This window comes from Puma concolor, chromosome D2, assembly GCF_028749965.1.
Source record: "Puma concolor isolate L17-30 chromosome D2, mPumCon1.1.hap2, whole genome shotgun sequence".
Classification (NCBI taxonomy): domain Eukaryota; kingdom Metazoa; phylum Chordata; class Mammalia; order Carnivora; family Felidae; genus Puma; species Puma concolor.
Window position 1 is genome coordinate 30220368 of NC_141677.1, and position 18129 is coordinate 30238496.

Consider the following 18129-nt stretch of genomic DNA (forward strand, 5'->3'; position numbering starts at 1 on the left):
AACCCAGAGTGATATTTGCAAACCCTAATATTATAATGTAATAATATATGAATAAACTGCTTTATGTGTATTGCTTTTGTAGAGAATTACTGGTATTTAGAATCCTGTAACAGTCACTTTGCCTTCCTAACCATTTATTTACTAGTAGAATATGACTTAATTACTATTTAACATTTATTCTAGGTGTTTAAACAGGGCCTTGTCTTTTTCTTACACAGTATTCATATTATAGGTATTATGAGACAGTAATAGTATTAATAATAATAGTTTTATTCGTATTTGCATATTGATTCAAGAGATTCTAGTCCAAAGATGTGTTCATATACTGAATTCTGCTTTTCAAAGGCAACATAAGGCAATATTAAATATTATTTCTACAATGGTGTATACACTACTATCCAGTTATCCAAATGACCTCCTTGAGGGCAGTGGTTCTCCTGTGTATCTTGACCACCAAGCACAGTTTCAGACCCTTAGTAGTCACTGAGAAATTTTAAGTAAACTAATGCATAAAGAAACAGGAAAACAAGAAACTAAATTTAGATTTAAATCAGGAGTGAGTCATTTGACCTAAGATATGGCAAAGGGTTGAAATTGTACCACACAGAGCAGTATCTACCTTTCTACCCTAAGCATGCCTGATGACACTCTCTAGGATTCTGGTTGGTAATGCTGGTTAGATGTCATCACAGCACCATGATAGAAACTACTCAGTGACATCTGGTTGGCCTAAGTAAGCTGGGGAGCATTCAAGTTAGAGTACATGTACAACTTACTTTTCTGTTAAACCCACTACTTTTTGAACATGGGTTGGACCAAAAAAAAAAAAAAAAAAAAAAAAAAACCCAAAAAAACTAGACCAGATCATTCAGAACTGATTCTCCCTCTTTCTTGACCATGACAATCTCAGATACAAAAAAAAGAATTCAGTGCTCCTGTGAGAAAAATCAGCCAGGAAGAATTATAAGATACCCATTCCCCAAAAAACAAAGTTATCTGGTAGTCACTCAAAAACTACTTAACCAATTACAAATTTACAAACTTAAAAGTGAAAAAAAAAATGTACACAGCTTCTATGTAGCAATACTAGTTTTACCTGGAAGAATTTTCTTACTGATTGAATTCATGCCTGTATCTCAACCACTGGTTTGGTGCTGGGAAATTCCTAGGTATTCACTAAATAGTTTCCGAATGAATTAGTACCTCATTTTATGACTGCAATTATATTGAAAAAAATTTTAGAATTTTCCAGGTTAACTATTAGCAATCATTATTTTCCTAAGTCCACAATTTATTTAACTGTAATTGGAAAAATATATATTTAGCTTTTACTATGTGCTCTGCCCTGTGTTTACTGCAATGACAGAGACAATATAAGATTTGTCCCTGCCCTCAAGGAGCTTGGGATTCAGTTTTAAAAGATCATCCAAATGTTTACAGTATGAAACCATAAGAACTATCAGGCTTCAGAGAAGGGATGGAAGACTAGAAAGATCAAAGAGGCTTCAGACATCTAAGGTGAGAAGGAGCGAGAGGATTTAGGAAGAAATCTACTCATTTATTCATTCATTCAACAAATACCTATTGAATTACTAAAGTGACTCACTGGGAGTACAAAACAACTGTGAGCTATGGGAGGTCAAGGACCTTGTTTTGAAACCAAGTCTAAAACTATTCTGAGAGGGTAGCTCACAATCTAAAAGAGCAATCAGGCAACCATGTAATCAAAACATTGCAATATTGTGTGATAAAGTCTATAACAGAAGTATGTGTAGAATGCCATAGAGGCTTCAAGGAAGATGTGATTATTTTGCCTGGAGTGCAGGATAAAGGAAGCATTCACACAGGAGGTGTCTCTTTAGTTTGAGGAGACCATCAGTGGAGGAGGAAGCAAGTGCAAAGGCCTAGAGACAAGTGTTTTCAAGGAACTGCAAGTACTTGACTGTGTGAAGAACATGGGTAACAGATGAGCAAAGATGAGAGGAAGATCGAAGAAGTAGGCAGAGGGATGGGTCCTTTTAGGCCAGGTCAACTTAACATGTTTACATAAAGGCACCGATGCTGGAGTAGTAATATTTTTATACGACAGGGAGGAGACTGACCTAATTTGAAAAGAGAGTAGAGCCAGATGATTTTGCAGAACCTTGAAAGCAAAGCAGAATAGTTCAGACTTGGTTTCAAAACCACCTGGAAACGATTTAATGTTATGTATAGGGAAGTACCAAGATGAAAGAGGGCATTTAAGTAGCATTAGTCTGGAAGAATGAGTTAGACTTGAAAAGAATGGAGTCAAGAAGCCAATAGGAAGCTGAGGAAGGTAGCCCAGACATCAGATGCTCTGATCAGATTTGAATGGGGGCAATGGGAAAGCAGAGAAAAATGCAAGCGAGCAAGATTTAGAAGAAAAGAAATAAAATGAAACTTGGTGACTACTGGATAGGAAGGATGAGTAAAAAATGCTACTCCACGTGCTTGAAGACGGGTACCTGAGATTATAATGGGGTCATTGGCAAGGGCTAAGAAAGTGGAAGAGGTGGCTGATTTATGGCGGAGGTTAATAATTGGAGTATGAGGAGACTGAGAGATGATATCCAAATAGGCAGTTGGAAATGCAGGACTGAAGGTCAAATGGGAGGGTAGTGGAACTGGAGACATTCCAAGGAATGACCTGGACACTGGGAAATCTGGACACAATATCTCTGTAATTACAAAGGGACTATATATAAGCAGGTAACACTTGGAACTAACTTCCACTAGTGCCAGACTGGAGTAGTGTTTTCCAATCTTCTTCTAGCAGTAACTCCTCCTACCACTTTTCTCCCCACAATGAATCTGTTACATGTTATTCCAACACACACACACACACACACACACACACACACACACACACACACAAACACATATTTTAAAAAATTTGGGTGGCGGCGGGGGGGGGGGGGAGCCTGGGTGACTCAGTCGGTTAAGCGTCCGACTTTGCTCAGGTCATGATCTCACGGTTTCTGGGTTTGAGCCCCACATCGAGCTCTGTGCTGACAGCTCAGAGCCTGGAGCCTGCTGGGGATTTTGTGTCTCTCCGCCTCTCTGCCCCTCCCCCACTCGTGTTCTGTCTCTGTTCAATTTTTTTTTTAACTTTTATTTGAGAGAGAGAGAGAGACAGAGAGACAGAGTGTGAGTGGGGTTGGGGCAGAGAGAGATGGAGGCACAGAATCCAAAGCAGCTCCAGGCCCTGAGCTGTCAGCACAGAGCCCAACACGGGGCTCGAACCCACAAGCCCTGAGGTCATGCCCTGAGCCAAAGTTGGAGGCTTAACCTACTGAGTAACCCAGGTGCCCCTACAAACACATATTTTTGAAAGATAAAATTAGAGCTTTTGAAATTGAAAAGCATTGGGATGGAAGAAGCCTGGAACTCCTGAGTCGTCTACACAGAATCCAGGGGCACAGATTTTGATCCAGAGAATTCCTTAAAAGTGCATTAAAATAATAATGAGACATTTCAGTTTAGCATATGGGAATATGACAGTCAAGGAGAATAATATCCTTTTCATTTTTGCAAGAAAATGTTCAAGTATATCTGGCAACTGAGGTCTAACCTTGTATCTGTGTAATCAGCATTTTTTCCATGTTCTTATAACTCTGGTTTAGCAAATTGAAAAATCATCTTTGGTATATTTGTTGATTTCCAAGTTAATTGGGCAGAAATTATCTTGTTCTGTAGAGGGGAGATCCTATATCACTGAAGGTAGTGTTTTTGAAAGCTTAATTTTGGACATAGCTTCATTGGAGGAGTTGTCTTAGAAAATGAAATACATTCATACATTACGCACAGATGAAAGAGTCTGCAGGAATTCACAGCAAATGGCCATGATCCCTTTTTGTATCCTGACTTCAAATTCTTTTCCCAGGAATGTACAGCTGCGTCACACTAAGTATGGTTGCTTGTACACAACCTTCTGAAGCAACACAAATTTACCCTTTATAGATGTCAGTGCCTGCTTTGGCTGTTTCGTTTTCCTATTGCTACTTCTGGACCTTGGCCTGCAAGTGATGTGCTCAGAAAATAAATTAGTTATAAAGACAAAGGATATTTTAAATGATTCAGGGGAAATACAAAAATATTATTAGAAATAATTATATATGATACATAGTGAAAAAATATAAAAATATTTTGAAATATTACATTATTTAGGGGCTTTTTCTTCTACCTTTTGGGAAAATCTAGATGCCTTCGTTCACTCATTTATCCAACCAATACTAAATGCCTACAGTGTGCCATATACTGTTATACAAACAATAAACAAAAATTCACCAAAATTATTATATAATTACAATTATGATAAATGTTATAAAGGATGGTGCATATAGTGAAGGCACAAAACCTTATGGGTAGGCTGTGAAAGGTTTTCTTAAAAGGTGATATTTAAGCTCAGAAATAAAAGATCCCTGGGAGTTAGCTCAGCAAAGTGGGGTTTGGGGAAAGTGTTTCAGGGTGAGGGAATAGCAAATTTGGAGGCCTTGAGTTTGTAAGACCGTTGTTGACTTTAATGAATTAAAAGAACTGGTATCCCTAGAACATAAAGAGAGAAGAGGAAATAGTTTGGGATAAGTCCAGAGAAGGGCAGAGGTGACATTTTGAGAGCCTCGTAGAACACTTTGGGTCAGCATGATCTGAGACCTCAGTGAATATGCAAATTCCCAGATTCCACCTTATACCTACTGAATCAGGATCTCTGAAAGTGAGGCCTAGACATCTGTGTTTTAACAAACTCCTGTTTGTCTCCATGCTGAGAATTTTTGCAATTTCTTCAGAGGCATCCTTACTAGGAGGGACCTTCCCCAGGTTGCATTCTTTGGTAACACTTTAGCACCTGCTTCTCAGTTCTTATTCCAACAGTACACTCCTCACAGACTTCTATTGTAGTCACCTCACCTTAGTTGGTGGTGCTTTGAGGCAAGATCTGTTCTGAGGTGGAAAACCAGGCTAATTTCTGTGGTGTCCACTTGGCCCATGGGAAGACATCTTTGCCCTTGTAAACTTTGGAAATTTAGGCTCCTTCCACTGAAGTCCTCTCTCTTTGTCCTTCCTTCTTGGGCAATACTAAATATCCTTTCACCTTAAATGTTTTTGAGGCAAGAGTTTGGTATAAATTCTCTACCCCCGCAAACTCCAGAAACTCTCCAAGTCCTTGCTACTTGCCACCAACTTTCTTTAATCAGTCTCTTGACTTCATATATACTCCCAGAGTAGACAAAGATCACCAGACTGAATTGTCTGAATTGTTTTCTAAAGTATATTTTGAATAGATACTGAAGAATATTTACATACATATATATGCATAATATAAGAATAATAGCATAGACGTCTATGTGTCCACATATCCATTATTTTTAAGACCACTGTCTTCCTAATGCTGTCCCTTCCTCCCATCTCAGAATAACCATGAGCTCAAATCTTGTGTTTTCTCTTTAGATTTTTCTTTTTTTTAATGTTTATTTATTTATTTTTGAGAGAGAGAGAGAGAGCGAGCAGGGGAGGAGCAGAGATAGACAGAGAATTGCAAGCAGGCTCTGCACTGTCAGTGCAGAGCCTGATGTGGGGCTCGATCCCACAAACTATGAGATCATGACCTGAGCCAAAATCAAGAGTCAGATGCTTAACTGACTAAGCCACCCAGGCACCCCTCTCTTTAAATTTTTCTTAATGGTTTTTCTTCATAGTTTTACAACGTATCTTTATGTCTCTATATAATATTGATATGGAAGTATTTACAGGTGAATGACACAAAATCCTAGACTTAATTATCCTAGACTTGAATTATTAAAATAATTCAAGGCGGGGAAAAAATGGAGAATATAAAAGAAACACATTTGCCATTTGTTGATAATTTGTTGAAGCTAAGTGATATGTGTATGGTGGTTCATTATACAGCGTCTCTACTTGTGTTGTTTGAAAATTTCTATAATAAACAGCTTTAAAAAGTAACATTAGTGAAATTCACATGTATTTTTTATGTAAGTGGAATTGTAACATACATATTCTTCTGCTGTTTCAATCTTTTCTCTAAAAACTATATCAATGACATTGCATGTAACTCTAATTCACTCATTTTCATCACTATATAGCATTTTACTGTAAGGCTAGAAGATTGTATTATTGATGTACAATTTTTCCTGATATGAACAATGTTATTATAAACATTCTAATATGTTCTCCTGGTGCATGAGTGTGTCTAGGCATGGAATTGCTGGTGGAGTATGTACAACAACTTTATAGTAATACCAAATTTTTTTCAAAAGAGTTGTTTCAACTTACATTCCCACCAACATCGCATAACAGTTCTGGTTGTTCTACATAATTGACAATATGTGTATTATCAGACTTAAATTTTTGCCAGTCGGATAGGTATGAAATGGTATATTGTAATTTTCATTTTCATTTCCACAGGTTTTAATGAAGTTGAGATTTTTAAAAGCATGTCTATTGACATTCAGTGTTCACTTCTATGAAGGGCCTCTTTATATCTTTCATGTTTCTATCAATTTGTTTGTTTGTTTTTTCTTATTGACTTGTAAGACTTTTAAAAAATCTGATTAAGATACTAATCATATGTCATATGTGTTATGAAAACATCCTCTCTGGGTTTGACTGGCCTTTTTCTTTTCTCTATGGTATCTTTCATAATTAGATATTTTTAACTTTAGTATAAAATTAGTTACATTTCTTATGGTTTTCTAATGTTTATTTTTGAAAGAGAGAGAGAGAACAGGGGAGGGGTGGAGAGAGAGAGAGAAAAGAGAATCTGAAGCAGGCTCCATACTGTCAGCGCAAAGCCAACTCAGGGCTTGAAGCCACTGACTGAGATCATGACCTGAGCCAACGTCAGACACTCAATCAACTGAGCCACCTAGGTGCCCCTGTGGCTTTGGTTTTTATAGTATGCTAGCTTAAGAAATTTTTCCTAAGTGGCGCATGGCTGACTCAGTTGGTTAAGCGTCCAACTTCAGCCTAGGTCATGATCTCGCTATTCCTGAGTTGGAGCCCCTCATTGGGCTCTGTGCTGACAGCTCAGAGCCTAAAGTCTGTTTCAGATTCTGTGTCTCTCTCCCTCTCTCTCTCTGCCCCTCTCCCATTCACTCTCTGTCTGTCTCTCTCTCAAAAATAAACATTAAAAAATTTAAAAAAAATTTTTTTTCTAACCTCAAAGTAAGATATTCTTGTATATTGTCTTCTAAAAGTTTTATAATCATGTATTTCACATTTAAGTTTTTAATCCATTTAAAGGTGATTTTGTGTATGGTATGAAGCAGAGAATCCATTTCAGATTATTTTTAGGTTATTTTTATTAATTATTTTTATTTTTAGATTGGATAACCAACTGTTTAATCTCTAGTTTATTGAAAAGTATATCGTCCCCCCACTAATCTATAATGCCAGCTCCATTGTAGGTCAAAATTCCATAAACATGTGGAGCTAGCTCAGGGCTTTCTATTCTTTTTCTGTGGTTTATTTACTGCATTGCAATAGAGTTTTCATCATTTTTATTTCCAGCCTTTTCATTTTAAGAATTTTTAGCTCTTCTTGACCTTTTGCTCTACAATATAAATTTTAGAATCATCTTTTCAAATTCCATAAGAATTTTTTTTAATTTATTAAGATTTTGGGGATTGCATTGAATCTGGAGACCAATTTAGGAAGAATTTGACAATTTTAAAATATTGAGGCTTCATATTCAGGATCACAGTATAGTATATTTCTCCATCTATTTAGGTTACCTAATATTAAGCCTGAATAATTTTTTCTCTGAGTCTTACAAATCCTTGGCTAGATTTATTGATAAGTACCTCATTTTCATGATGTATAAGTGATAGGTTTTTAAAAAACTATATTCTATATTTGTTATATATAGATATGCAATCGACTTTGTACATTGGTTTTCTAACCAATGTAAACTTGCTACATTCTAGAGATTTTCTATAAATTTTGGGGGGAGGGGGCATTCTTCCTTTCCAATCTTGTGTCTTATATTTCATTTTCTTGACTTATGGAACTAGCTAAGCCCTTCTCTACAATGTTAAAAAGAAATGGTGACACTGGGTATTCTAGTCTTATTTATAATCTTAAAGGGAATACTTTCCATTTTTCACCACTACATAAGATTTTGTTTTTAAGTTTCTTTTGTTTAGGAAAATTAAGATTTTTTTAAATCATGAATGGATGTTGGATTTTATAAAACATTTTTCTGCATCTATTGAGATCATTATCTGACTTTTCCCCTTTATTCTTTTGATATAGTAAAGAACAGTGATTTCATAATGTTAAGCCAAACTTGAATTCTTAGGATAAACAAAATCAACACCATCAGAGTGGTCCCAAATTCAACAAATAGAAGAATTTCTTCTGAACAAAATTTTACATAGTCAACAGAAGAAAGGGGAAAAAATGATACTTTAAAATATATAACAGTAGAAAGATTCAAGTACCTTGCATCAACAGAACTAGAAAATTCAATATGTTCATTTGTTCGTTCATTCAATAAAAATTCATTCAGCACTCACTATACATCAGGAACTATTCCAGGCAGTTGAAATTCATTAGTAAATAAAACAAAATTTCCTGCCAAATTCTATTCTACTTGACGTGAGGGAAATAGATGATAAACAGTAAATTCAATAAATAAGTAAATTGTATAGTAATTTAGTAATAAGTACTATGAGAGAAAGAAAAGGTAAGAATTCTAGAAGGAGACAATAAAAAGTCTCTAGTCAGCCCTGTCCAAAGTAATGTAGTCCTTTAAAAATTTATTTTAGGGTTTGTGTTCATTTTCACTTTATTAATCCTCACTTTTATTTTTTCTAATTTTTTAAATATTTATTTATTTCTGAGAGAGAGAGAGACAGAGCATGAGCAGGGGAGGGGCATAGAGAGAGGGAGACACAGAATCTGAAGCAGGCTCCAGGCTCTAAGCTGTCTGCACAGAGCCTGATGTGGGGCTTGAACTCAGGAACTGTGAGATCATGACCTGAGCCAAAGTTGGTCGCCCAGCCAACTGAGCCACCCAGGCACCCCAATCCTCACTTTTATTATTAAAATTGGTTATGTGGTAAGAAGTGGTCTTGATATCTTGATATTAATCAACGGCTTATTTATGTTTTTCTTAAGTTACCAAGAAGTTTCCACCTGGAAGAACTTAATAAATTTTAATAAAATTTCAAGCATAAACATATCCTCCCCTTGTACTCCCAATGACTGAAATACAGCCATTGGTCACAAACACCTAAATTTGTTAACTCAGTAGCAAACAAGACATACAAGACATCAGTTTGTGTCACAAAATCCAACAAAACTTGGAGTTTTGTTAGGAAACGTCTACAATTATCTTATTGTCCAATATATTCCAGAGTCTAATGCAGTCTGTCTAGGGAAGAGTCACTCTGATGCATGGAGAGAGCTGAGGATGTCATGAAGTAAGCATACAACCTATTGTCTATTTTAGGCCCTGTACACTTCACATAAGAGATCAGGCATTGTTAGACAAAGCTGGTTTAAGGCAATTCAAAGAAAGTTATTTTCTAGCCCCCAAGCCTTCTTGAAAGATGAAAACAAAACAGACTTGAGGCTATAATAATCCTAATTTGAATTTATTCATTTAACATCCATACAGCAAACATTTTTTGGAGTAGCTGTGATGTGCCATACACTGTGCTAGGAACCAGATAAACAAATGATAAACAAAACAAACGTGATTATCTCTGCCCTATGGTGTTTACCATAGTAAGGTAGAGCAGTAAGGGAGAGCAATATTAAACAAACAAACCTACAAATCAATGTATAATTATAAGTAAAGGAAACAAACATGAAAAGGGAATTATAGGAGGTAGGACAGGGACATTGGAAGGGCTGGGGCAGAGCTAAAGAAATGTTCTGAGTAATCATTCTTTTAATGAGCATTATTGCTGGTGAGTCAGAATAACACATTCAAATTACGTTTAGAAGTCATTAATGTGCTAAAGCAATGAGTCATAACATTTATCCAAGCCATATTTTTGATAAAATAGTAACCTAACAGCAGTAACCAAAAATCCAGTTAAATCTGAAAACGTGTCTCTTCAGCGTTTTCATTCCGAGGCTTGGTAGCTAGCCAAATTAGCAGATCTGGCAAGCTACACTTAGTGCTTTAAAACTGGGTCCTTCTTTTTCATTTGGACCTGCCTTATTTTCCCAGATCACTGACTCATTTCTGTTAAGCCATGAATCACGTCTGGCACTCCTGTCCTTCTGTAAGTGTCATGAGGATTTGGCATTCTAAAACGTGCACCTTGGGCAGGGCATTTCTGTGAAAACATTCCCTAACATGGATAGATGTTTGAAGACAGTGTGTTTCCTTCTTAACCTCAGAAGTCTTCAGGATAGCCAAGTAAATTTTAATACTTTTTTGAAGGCATCCTGACCGGCACATTATTTCTGAGTGGGTCATGGTATTAAAGTCAGAGTGACGGTTACTGATTGTTCTGTGGGACTGGCTGAAGCTATCCTGCCATCTGAGTAAGAACAAAAACGTTTCTGACAGGGAGTTTGAGTATTTGAATCATTTCACTTATTGACTTCTGGCTGTCCAATTGCTCTAGATGTTTCCACTCTCATTTTGGTAAGGAAGAACAACATTAACTAAAGAGATGAGATAACCTTATAATGTTTATATAAGGGAAGATATTTGTTTATTTGTTTTGAATAGTTATTTCTATTTGCTTTGTCAAATTAATACAGGTACATTGCTTAAAAAGTCAAACAATATTAAAGAATAGAACCATTTCAACTCGCTTTGCAGTTTCCTATTTATTTACCTCTAGATTTCTAAATAAAATGCCAGTAGTTTTCAATTTTTTTGTTCTCAGGACCCCTTTACAATCCTAAAAGTTATTGAGGCCCAAAAGAGGTTTTGTGTTTATAAGTTACATCTATATTTATCATATTAGAAATAAAACAGAAATTTTTTAAATAGTTGTTTCTTATTCATTTTTAAATAACAATAATGAACATGTAAGCGTAAGTAATTTTGAGGGGTGCCTGGGTGGCTCAGTCGGTCAAGCGTCCAACTCTTGATTTTGGCTCAGGTCATGATTTCACAGTCGTGAGATCCAGCCCCGCATCAGCACAGAGCCTGCTTGGGATCCTCTGTCTCCCTCTCTCTCTGCCCCTCATTCCCCTCTCAGAAATAAAAAATAACAATAATTTTATGAAAAATAACTTTTCAAAAAAGTTTTTAGTGAGAAGAGTGACATTGTTGTTCATTTTTTGCAAATCTCTTTAATGTCTGGCTTAATAGAAGACAGCTAGAGTCTCATATTTGCATCTGCATTCAGTTTGTTGTAATATGTTGTTTGGGTTGAAGTAAACTTTTAAAATCTGGTCTTACAAGAGATACGTAATTGGAAACAGGAGGAATATTTCAACAGCCTTTCAGGTAACATGGATATTCCTATTTGGTACTACATCAAAATTCAGTTAGCAGTAGTTTCTTAAAGCATAGTTGCAGTGTGAAATCTGAAACCACACCAGTGAACTTTGGTGTTGGTGTTTTTTGGGTTTTTTTAACCAATGAACTTTTGTACTCCGCTTTACTAAAACCCTTTGTCCATCCTGAAGTTTGAACAGATAATATCATGCATTGGTAATTTGGAAAATGAGTAATGCCGATCTTCTGAATGTTGACACATTTTATTATCTAATATTAAAAAAACACACCTGTTAATATCATCATTTGATTTCATCAAAAAGCCTTTATATATTGGGAAGCCCTAAGTTTATGATGAGAGATACAAGTTTTCAAAACTTTAATTTTTTCCTTGAAAGCTCCAATATTTTTTTTCATTGGCAACAAGGGTATTGGTTATCTTTTCACCACAAACAACAGGCTTATTTCATTCATTTGTGAGAAAACATCTGCCAGATACCCAGGTCTGAATAATCATAATTTGCCAGTTGTTTCAAGTTCAACTATTGTTTCATGCATTTAATGCTCAGTTCAACTCAAAAAAATCACACCAGTGCTCTTCCATATCCAGTAGTAATGCTTTCTGCTATTTCCCATTTCGCCACCTACAATGTTGAAAAGATGTAAACTCAAGGTTGAGGTTTAATAAGGGGCATGATTTGTACTGCTTCAACAAGGACATTTTTAAGTGAAACTGAATTTTTTTTTTTAACTGCAAGTGTGGAAGTGAGAAACACAGTGACCACAAGTCAACTTTTGGCAGTGCCTTAACTTGCGCTTGCACCAGCAATTCTACTCACTGTGGCTTTTGCACCATCAGTGTAAATGTCAACACAGTGAAAAGGCAAACAATACTTTAGTATTATATAAAAGTAGCTTTGTCTTCGCAGAAAGTGAACTATACTTTGAGAACCACTGTAATATGCTTGCACCACTCTTGTCTGGTCTTTACTAACCCAGCACCTTTTCCCCCTCATTGTCTCTATATAATCATATCACACTGTTGTTTTAAAAAAATATTTCATGTTTACCTTGTTGTTACTATGTAAGTATTATTCACTGACAATACAAGTAGGGTAAAATGAATGTCTCCTTGCTTGTACAACCTTTTTTTTTTTTTTGAAGCTGGAGTGGATTACTGTCTTGTTGTTGCTGTTGTTGTTGCTGTTGTTGTTGTTGTTGTTGTTGTTGTTGTTGTTATGTGCTTAGTTCAGCAGTCCTATCACAAATTTGTCTCAATTCTCCAATATATTTGTAAAATGTCTCCTAAATATTCTGTTTCATTCAGTTGAGCCACAAGGCCTATTTGTTTCTCTGTAGAGAAATCTCTCCAGAATCCCTTCTCCTTGTTCCAATATGAAGCAGGTGCTTATGCAGCCAGTGACTCAGCCTTCACCCCTGGGCATCCCCTTACTGCTCAGAATAGAGGATGTGACCTGCCATGGGGATCTCAATGCTTATTTCCCAAACTTGAAATCAGTCACCCTATTTTAAGCTCTGTGTCTTTTCCCCATTATTAGGCTGTTTCCACACTCCAAAGTTGTATTTCCAAATTCTGAAACTTGGTAGGGTTCTGCAGCAAAAATTGGCTTCTTTCATTGACATCCCCAAACAGGCACTTGATTTTCAGATTTTTCAACTCTCTCAGCTCCTCAATTTGCTTTCCACCTTCCAGAAATTTGTGGGGTCTCAGGTCTGCTCTTGTCTCCCTTCTCATTCTTTTGGTTCTTGTACTTTTATACCTTTTAAAAATTCCTTTATCCTCATTTTAGGGGCATTTCAAGAGGGGAGTAAAGATAAACACATGTGCTTAATACGTCTTGTTTGACTGGATGCTCACTATTTGTATTTAAACTACACATGCTCTGAGGATCAGTTCATACGAGCTCCTCAGGGTATTACTGAGATCGATGGCTTGGGAGATTTATGGACCCATTTCAGCAACGACATATACTGCTACTGTCACAAGAGATCAAAAACTGGCATAGAATTGATGAAGCTAGTAATAAAATTCTTATAAAATATTAACTATCAATCCTTTCCATCATTTGGTCTTTCAACAAATCCAACAGTTATTTTCTGAATACCTACCATGCACCAGGGCATTGGTGAATAAGACTAATAAGGTCCTGTCATGGACTTTACAGTGGAGCAAACAATGGCAAAGTGAACAAGTATATAAGACAGTTTCAGATAATAAGTACTGTAAAGATAACAAAATAGTGTAGCATGGTAGAGTATCTGAGGTTAAGGTGGCTACATTAGGAAGAGGGTCAAGAAAGGCCTCTCTAAGGTTAAGATAACACTTGAGCTGAGGCCTCAATGGATGAGAAGGACCTATCTTTGTAGAGATCTGGGGAAGAGGATTTCAGAAAGAACAAAATTTCTAACATGGAGAATAGTTTAATGTGTTCACAGAGTAGAAAAAAAAAACCAGTGTGGTTGGAACATAGTGAAGGGAGAGTTGGCAGGAGAAGGTATCTAGAAGTCAGAGCTTGGAAAAGCACATTTGGATGTAATCCCAAATAGAGGTGATTAATTGAAACTATGGGATGAGATAAGATGGCCAAAGGAGAGAATACAGAAAACTTCATATTCTCTGGGCATGCTGCAAGAGCATATAAAGCACTGTACTTACCTTCAAAGAATTGACAATCCAGTGACATTTGTGGGACAAGACAAATCCCCAGAATAGAGAATAATAAAAGACAGTGTATAATCAAGTCTTGCATGACATAGTACAGGTTTTTTTAAGTGAAGTTAGAAAAAATAACAATCATTGAGAATCAATGGTAAAAGGTTTTCTGTAAAGGAGGTGATATCTGAGCCAAACTGATAGATGAGGTATATGTGCAGTAGCTGAAAAGCAGAAAAAGAGAATCTCAGATAGGAAAACATGAGCAGAGACTTGAATGTTGAGGTAAATATGACATATTTATGGAAGAGTAGAGAAAATCTTGACTGTTGAGAAGTAGTTGAATGGGCAAATTTGATTTGGAATTGCTTTATTCATGGTTGGAGGGAGGGATTAAAACACTGAATGGTTAGAATTATAGTCTAGATTAGCAATTGCCCAGACTCCTTTAATTTCTGAATAATGGTAATACCTCTCCACCTAACTACTTTTTATTATGATGTTAATTAATAATTATTTCAAAAAATGAAAACAATATAAAAAGGGGCACACTGAGATATCTCACTCCTATCTGTCTTCATCCACCTTATTTCCCCTCATTCTCAATAGGGAACCACTTTTGATTTTCATTTCAATCTTTCCAGTTTTCTTTATGTAAATGCAAACAACATGACTATATCTTATTTTTGCCCCCTGTGTTAGTTTCCTCAGGCTACTGTAACAAAGTTCCACAAACTGGATGAAATAAACTCTCACAGTTCTAGAGGTTAGAAGTCCAAAACCAAAGTGTCACCAGGGCCATGCTCTCTTTGAGACTCTGGGCAGACTCCTTTCTTGTCTCTTCCAGCTTATGGAGGTGGCTGTCAATCCCTGGCATTCCTTGACCTGCAGCTGCATCATGCCAATCCCTGCCTCTGCCATCACATGCCATTCTCTCTGTGTGTCTCTGCCTTCTCATAGGGTTTTCCTCTTCTTAAAGAACCTCCTTCATGCTAAATTACTGCCTAACCTAGTAATTTCATTGTAACTTGATTATGTCTGCAAAGACTCTATTTCCAAATAAGGTCATATTCCCAAATACTGGTGCTTAGGACTTCAACACAGCCTTTGGGGGAAAATAATTCAACCCATAACAACCCACATTTTTTACATAAACACTCCATATTCACTATTCTGTAGCTTCTTGTTAAAATTTTAACTATATATCTTGGAATTCTTTCCATATCAATGCATAGTGATCTTTCTCCAACTCTTTCTACAGCTGCATAGTGTTCCATTATGTGGCTGTACCATAGTTTATTTCATGAGTCTCCTAAGTGTAAGGATGGACACTTAGATGGTTTCCAATCTTTCACAATTAAAAAAAATTTTTTTAATGTTTATTTATTTTTGAAGGACAGAAAGAGACAGAGCGTGAGTGGGGGAGGGGCAGAGAGAGAGGAAGATACAGAATCCGAAGCAGGCTCCAGGCTCTGAACTGTCAGCACAGAGCCCAATGCGGGGCTCGAACTCACAAACCACAAGATCATGACCTGAGCTAAAGTTGGACACTCAACCGACTGAGCCACCCAGGCGCTCTTTTCACAATTTTTTAAAATGTTTATTTATTTTGAAAGAGAGAGAGATAGAGAGCAAGCAGGGAAGGGGTAGAGAGAGAGGGAGACAGAGAATCCCAAGCAGACTCTACACTGTCATTGTGGAGCCCAGTGCGAGGCTCGAGGTCACAAACCGTGAGATCATGACCTGAGCTGAAACCAAGAGTCAGATGCTTAACTGACTGAACCACTCAGGTGCCCCAATCTTTCACTATTTAAATTAGTAACCTGAATGTTTGTCATTTTGTATGCATGCAAGTGTATCTATATGATAGATTCCCACAAGTGGGATTGTTGGGTCAAAAGATAAATGCATCTGTAATTTTGGCAGATATTGCTGTATTGATTTCATAAGGGCTGCACCATTTTACGTTCCTAACAGTGGATGAGTCATCAAACGTTTGGACTTTTGCCAACGTGTTACATGAGATATTGTATTTCTGTGTAGTTGTGTTTTTTTTTTTAATTTTAAAGAGAGAAAGTGAGAACAGGGGAGAGGGGCAGAGGGAGACAGAGAGAATCACAAACAGCACAGAGCCTAATACAGGGCTTGATCCTACAACCCTGGGATCATGACCTGACCCCAAATCAAGAGTCGACACTCAACTGACTGCACCACTCAGGCCTACCTATTTGTGTAGTTTTGATGTCTTTTTCTCTTACTATGTACCTCCACATTTTAAGCATTATTTTATGTATTATTTTATGTAAACTTTTAGCCAAAAAAACTATAATAAAAATTTCTAACTTCAAATATATAGAATCAAAATAAAATATCATAACCTAGAGAAACTTACTTCACTTAGGTCATTTGTCAAAATTGGACCACTACTGAAGAATGTGACCCATCCTCTTTACTCCGATGATTCAAGTAACTGAACTAAATAATTTTCATTTAGCTAAGTTAGATGCAATTTCATAGTAGGGAATGAGTACACTCAACCTCATGAACTTTTTAAAAATTTTTGTTTATTTGTTTTTAATTTTTTTAATGTTTATTTATTTATTCTGAGAGAGAGCGTGTGCAGAAACAGAGGAGGGATGGGGTGTGGCGAGGAGAGAAAAAGAATTCGAAGCAGGCTCTGTGCTGTCAACATAGAGCCCAACATGAGGCTCGAACTCACTAACTATGAGATCATGACCTGAACTGAAATCAAGAGTCAGATGCTTAACCAACTGAGACACTCAGATATGCCAATGTCATGATCTTTTAGTATCTTAGATTCTCTCCAAATAAACAAAGTAGCACTTACTTAATGCATAGTATAGAAAGCTATACATCTTTTTAGGAGAAGCCAAGCTCCACATCAAAGACTCTGCTCCTTGTGGTTGGCTATATTTGCTTTCTAATCCATCTTCTCTCAGTTGTGTAATTCTTAATAGGAGCCATTTTCTAAATACCATTTAATGTTCTGATTCTAAATTGTCACAGTTTTCTTCTTAGGGAACAATCTGAAGCATCTATGCAATTTCACACTTCAGTCATGTGTAATATTCCCTTCCTCACAGGTGGTACTGTGAAGGCAAGGAGCTTGAAAATTCGCCAGACATTCATATCGCCCAGGCAGGAAATCTGCATTCACTGACCATTGCTGAAGCCTTTGAGGAAGACACAGGACGCTATTCCTGCTTTGCTTCTAACATCTATGGGACAGATTCAACCTCTGCTGAGATTTATATAGAAGGTAAAACAAAATGCTCTTAGAGTATGGCCCTTACTAGTAAGACATATATTTATAATAAATATTTATCAGGGCCTACTGTACCACACACTCTTCTAGGCAGTGGGGACAATAGTAGTGAACCAAATAGACAAAGGTTCTTGGACGGATGGAATTTACACTCTAGTGGAAGAGACAAAAAAAATAGATGAGATAAATGAATAAAGTATGTAATATGATATGTTTATGAAATTGTTCTGATAATAAATTCCACTATGTGTGTAGTGTGTGGGGTTAAGTGTCCTACAATTTAACTCAGTTCTAACACCATTTACCTGGATATAGTGTCAGATCCAACAGGTTAAGAGCTTAGTCCTCCAAGATTACTCCTACCTCACTTCAGATGCCAATTACAAGTATGAGGTCCCCAGGCTACTCACAACTTCTGTCTCATTTGATTACAAATCAGAGGTTTCCACAATCCCCTCCTTGGGTTCAATTAATTTGCTAGAGTGGCTTATAGAACTCAGGGAAACACTTTCATTCACCAGTCTATTAAAGGATATGAGAAAGGATACAATGAACAGCCAGATGAAGAGATACAAAGGGTGGGGCCTGAGAAGGTCCAGAGTGCACGAGCTTCTGTCCCTATAGAGTTGGGGTGTGTCACTCTCCCAGTGTGGATGTATTTGCCAACCTGGAAGCTCTTTGTACTACTGGAATTTTTATGGAGGCTTCTCCATATAG

At 36.8% G+C, this 18129-nt stretch overlaps 1 protein-coding gene across 4 annotated transcripts in view; it reads left to right on the forward strand.

The window, feature by feature from the left end:
• The window catches only part of MYPN (myopalladin), a 113533-nt gene that overhangs the window by 30728 nt on the left and 64676 nt on the right, over window positions 1-18129 (forward strand). For all 4 annotated transcript variants that reach the window (XM_086679845.1, XM_086679846.1, XM_086679844.1 and 1 more), the window contains one exon: window positions 17231-17406. In XM_086679845.1, the coding sequence (XP_086535971.1) occupies window positions 17231-17406 (176 nt within the window). The remainder of the gene's footprint in view (window positions 1-17230; window positions 17407-18129) is intronic.